General features: G+C 35.1%; 1 protein-coding gene across 1 annotated transcript; it reads left to right on the top strand.

Moving 5' to 3' along the window:
• The first annotated feature begins 4543 nt into the window (after window positions 1-4543).
• Window positions 4544-5149, top strand: LOC127138078 (secreted RxLR effector protein 161-like). Its single transcript, XM_051064482.1, has 2 exons — window positions 4544-4773; window positions 4873-5149. The coding sequence occupies exons 1-2, from the start codon at window positions 4544-4546 to the stop codon at window positions 5147-5149; spliced, it is 507 nt and encodes a 168-aa protein (XP_050920439.1).
• Window positions 5150-5421: the final 272 nt, after the last annotated feature.

The raw sequence follows: 5421 nt of genomic DNA, 5'->3' as shown, positions 1-5421 counted from the left end.
ACAAATTGCAACAAGCAAATTGTCAAGTCTTTGATGCATTGAATGCATGCTTGTATCTTTCCTCAACAACAAATGTTATAGAATACTCAGAGGGACATAGATTGTCTCTATGCAGAATGTTCGAAAGCTTGACATCAAGTTCCATATCTTGGGAGCATGACTTTTAATGGAAGTGAAGTGCATGATTTAGCAACAATGAAAGAGTTAGAATTATTTTTAGGAGGTGGCTAAGTATAAAGAAAATTATTAAAACAAATATATCAAACTTAATCAATAAGAAAAAAAAACTCAATAATATTTACTTATATAAAATGCTCCATCTATTTCTTATTATATTATAAGCAAAAATATATTTTTTAAAATTAATTGAATAATAAATATATTTGATACATAGTCTAGATATCGATGAGGACTAATACTACAAAAAAAACATTTATAAGCAACGTGATTTTTATGTCGTAAAATTCTGCATGTTGATTATGTTTTAAATTTCATAAAATCATTTTTGAGATACATCATTTTAAAAAATTATGTAATTTTGACTATGTTTTATACTTCAATTCTCTCTCTCTCTCTCTCTCTCTCTCTCTCTCTCTCTCTCTCTCTCTCTCTCTCTCTCTCTCTCTCTCTCTCTCTCTCTCTCTCTCTCTCTCTCTCTCTCTATATATATATATATATATATATATATATATATATATATATATATATATATATATATATATATATATATATGGGGGTAATTCCTGATTTTAGTATTACGCCTACGTGATATTATTGTTTGTGTATATAAGTGAGTAGTGTGCTTAGCCATTAAATAATGTAACGTAACACGTTGTACGTAAAAAGTAGTGGAGTAACCATACTTTATGTAACCGTTAATGGAATATTAGTGGAAGTTTGTTAAAGTTTATTATTCTTTTTATATATATATATATATATATATATATATATATATATATATATATATATATCTTCTCACTCTTCCTTCATCTTTATCTTCTTTATTTTGTGCACCAACAATTGATATTTAAAACTCTGGCTCTGATCCATAGGGAAACATACGGAAACACGAGTGAACGGTGATACATTGTGTGATTGATTTTGCTTCTTGAATTCGTGTTAAATTTCTGAATCAGAATCGAAACAGAATCACCTTTCTTGATTATGCGGGATTGGGAAACACTAGTGTTTGGTGAAATTTGAGTTATTCGCACAAGATTGAAGATGAACGGAAACATTAATCTAAGTACTAAGTTTCTATTGTTTGATGGCAAGAACTGGAATCGGTGGATTATTCAGATGTGTGTGTTATTTGGCACTCAAGATGTTCTTGATCTCGTCAGCGACGGTTACGTTCAGATTGCACTTCCAAAATATGCAACAAATACGCAGAGGAATGTTCAACTTGATCTGAGAAAGAATGATCAGAAGGCGTCGTTCTACATCCATCAGTGTGTAGACGTGAACATGTTTGAGAAAATCGTTGATTTGACGACGGTGAAAGCTGCGTGGGACACACTGGTACGGTGCTACGACGATAATGCATCAGTGAAGAAGGTAAAGGTTCATTCTTTACATGGTCAATATGAGAATCTCAACATGAAGAACAATGAGAAGGTACTTGACTACATCTCTAGAGTAATTCTGATCACAAATAAGATAAAGTCGTGTGGAGAAACTCTCTATGATGAAAGGATCATTGAGGAGGTACTTAGATTTATTACTCTTCAGTTTGATTATATTTTGGTAGCAATTGAATATTTTAAGGATCTTAGCACCATGAGAGTTGAAGAGCTGTAAAGTAGTCTAGAGGCACAAGAGTTGCGTCTAACTGAGAGAAACTCTGAAATGGAGGTAGAACAACAAGCTCTGAAAGCAACTTCTGGTAAAAAATATCAAAAGCAGTCTTAGTCAGAAGCGAGGAAGAGATCTGATGGTGTTAAAAAGTCAGAAATCTCAACTTCGGAAAGGCAGAAGAGTGCTCAGAAGGGGAATGCGAAGTATGACAAGAGGAAAGTTCAGTGTTACTGTTGTAAGAAGTTTGGCTACTTCGTTGTTGATTGTTGGTTAAACAAGGAAAGGAAGTCGGAAGAAGAAAACATAGCCAGAAGATACTCTGTTGATGAATTTGTGTTATTAATGGCTTCTGAATCTGATGATGCGTATTTGATAGGCTTGTGGTATATGGATACTGGTGGATCAAATCATCTTAATGGAAATAAGAAATGGCTGGTTGACTTTGACATTAGAAAGATGACAAAAATCAGATGTGCTGATGATAAATACCTCAACACTGAAGGTATGAGAAATGCTAGACTAGTTCTGAATAATGGTAAAACATCATTGTTTCAGAATGTGTGATATATTCCTGGCATGAAAAGCAATCTGATGAGTGTAGGTCAATTAATTGAGAAAAGATTTTCAGATACCATGAAGGAAAATCTTTTGAAGTTGTATAACTATAATCAAAAGTTGATTATGAAGTCAGAACAGGTGAGGAATAGAATATTCAAATTGAATGTTAAAACTGCAGACTTTGAATGTCTTAATGCAACAAGTGTTGTGAAGGAAAGTGACTCGTGGCACAAAAGATTTGGTCATCTGAACTTCAGAAGCTTAGGACATTTGAGTTCAAAGAAGTTGGTACATGAAGTTCTTGCAATTAAGAAGGCAGAGAAGTCATGCAATACGTGCATGAGAGGAAACAACCAAGACTGCCATTTGCATCTGAAATGCCTCCAAGAGCAGAACATGCTCTAGGTGTGGTGCATTTTGATGTGTGTGGACCATTTACAGTACTTTCACTTGGAGGGAATAAATACTTTGTGTCATTTATTGATGAGTTCACAAGAATGACATGGGTATCCCTTATAAAGTTCAAAGACGAGGTGTTTGCTGAATTTAAAAAATTCAGAATCAAGATTGAGAATGAGAGTGATCAGAAGCTGAAAATTCTCAGAATTGATGGTGGAGGTGAGTATAACTCTACAGAGTTCAGAAAGTTCTGTGGGGATAATGAAATTGAGCATGATGTGATTGCTCCATACATTCCTCAACATAATGATCTTGCTGAAAGAAGAAACCAAACTTTGCTTGATATACAAGGAGCATGTTGAAGGAGAAGAAGCTACATCACAGCTGGTGAGAAGAAATTGTTGTCACTGCAGCATATGTGCTCAACATGTGTCCAACAAGAAACTAAAGGAAATTGTTCATTTAGAGAAGTGGACTGGAGATAAGAAAAATGTGAGCCATCTAAAGGTGTTTAGTTCTATTTATTACAAACATGTTCCAAATGCTAAGAGAAGGAATTTGGATGATAGAAGAAGAGTTATGTTGCTTGTAGGGTACCACAATACAGGTTCTTATAAGCTCTATTGTCGTGTAACTAACAAGGTTGAATTCAACAGATGTGTCATTGTGAAGGAATCAGAAGCGTGGGATTGGAGTAAATCTCAATCCAACTCTGGTGAGTTAACTTGTGAAGATACTTCAAAATCTAAAAGTTCTGAAGATGAGTCAGAATCAGAAGATGATTCTGAAGGTGACTTTGAAGGTGAGTCTGGCTCTTAAGGCGAGTCTGACTCTGGAGGTGAATCTGATTCTGATCCATATTCTGATGGTGATTTAGACTCTGGTGGAGATCTAGACTTTGGGAATATTCCAGACTCTGAAGGTGGTCATGCCTCTGAAGGAGGTACTTCTGGGGTTCCAGCATCTGATAATGTTCCAGCATCCAAAGAAGATTCTGAACAAGTTCAGAGGCCACAAAGAATCATAAACATTCCAAGAAGGTTTGCAGAGTTTGACATGCTGCAAGATACTGAAGTAGACTCTGAAGGAGAAGTCATTCAATGTTCCATGTTAGTAGACTCTGAACCAATGAGTACTGAAGAAACGCTCCAGAAGAAATTATGCTTGAAGGCCATGAAAGAAGAACTTGGAGCTATATAAAGAAACAAGACTTGGAAGTTAACTAAGTTTCCAAAGAACAAGAAAGTCATCAGCGTCGGATGGGTTTTCAAGGTGAAACTAAATCTAAATCGATCAATTAGAAAACACAAAGCAAGGTTAGTAGCATGAGGTTTCCTACAGAAACCTAGGTTAGACTACTTTGAAGTGTTTGCTCCTATAGCGAGACATGAGACAATTAGATTGGTGATTACGATAACTGCTAACAGGAATTGGCCTCTGATGCATTTAGATATGAAACCTTCATTTTTGAACGGTTCATCGTAATTAGAGGTATACATGTCATAACCTCCTGGATTTTTGAAAAAGAATCAAGAAGGGATGGTGTACAAGTTGCATAAAGTCTTCTATGGATTGAAACAAGCCCCTGGAGCTTAAAATCTGAAAAATTGATTCATTTTTCAAGGTCCAAGGATTCAAAAAGTGTGAGATGGAGTATGATGTTTATGTTCAGCATACTTTTGAAGAAAATATGATTCTAGTGTCTCTCGATGTTGATGACATATTGCTAACAGGGAGTTGTGAACATGAGATAACTAAGTTCAAGAAGGTGCTGCTGAATGAGTTTAAAATGGAAAATATAGGAAAGATGACATATTTCTTAGGGATGAAGTTTATGTACTATGAGAATGGTATCATTTTGCATCAACTAAAATATGAACTTGAGCTTCTAAAGAGAATTGATCTGCTGAATTGTAAGGTTGCGGTCACACCTTTAGAAACAAATCACAAATTGGATTTTGATCCTGAAGATGATTATGTAGATGCTACAACTTTCAGGAAGTTAATTGGTTCTCTGAGGTATTTGTGTAATACCAGGTCTAATATTTGTTATGCAGTTGGAATGGTTAGTAGGTTCATGAGTAAACCGAAGTGGTCTCATTACCAAGTTGTTGTCAGGATTATGAGGTATATTAAGCGGACTTTGAAGTATGGAGTTTTGTTCCCTTTTGGAGTAAAGGCTAATTCAGAGCTGATGTGTTACTCAGACTCTGATTGGTGTGGAGACAAAGTTGACAAAAGAAGTACTTCAGGATATTTGTTTAAGTATCTGGGAGGTCCTATTTCTTCATTTTCTAAGAAGCAATCAATTGTTACTTTGTCAACTTGTGAAGCTGGATATATTGCAAGTGTTGTGGTTGCATGTCAAGCAGTTTGGCTTCTAAATTTACTGTAAGATTTGAAGATCAAGGTAAACAAGCCTCTGAAGCTGATGATTGATAACAAGTATGCAATCAATCTTTTCAAGAACCTAGTGTTGGATGGGAGAAGAAAACACATTGAGACTAAGTATCATTTTTTGAGAAGTCGTGTTCAGAATGGAACGGTAGAAGTTATGCACTATAGCACCCAGAAACAGCTGACATATATTTTAACGAAAGCGATCAAGACTGGTCAATTTCTCCACTTGAGGGATGAAATTGGTGTTATTAATTTTGATTAGTTAAA

Source organism: Lathyrus oleraceus, chromosome 4, assembly GCF_024323335.1.
Source record: "Lathyrus oleraceus cultivar Zhongwan6 chromosome 4, CAAS_Psat_ZW6_1.0, whole genome shotgun sequence".
Lineage (NCBI taxonomy): Eukaryota > Viridiplantae > Streptophyta > Magnoliopsida > Fabales > Fabaceae > Lathyrus > Lathyrus oleraceus.
Note: the sequence above shows the minus strand (reverse complement) of the source record. Positions and strands in the feature narration are given on the sequence as shown.

Coding starts and splice junctions, on each gene's coding strand:
- LOC127138078 (XM_051064482.1), top strand. CDS start 4,544: ATGGAAAATATAGGAAAGATGACATATTTCTTAGGGATGAAGTTTATG. Junction 4,774..4,872: donor AAGTTAATTGGTTCTCTGAG/GTATTTGTGTAA, acceptor AGTTGTTGTCAG/GATTATGAGGTATATTAAGC.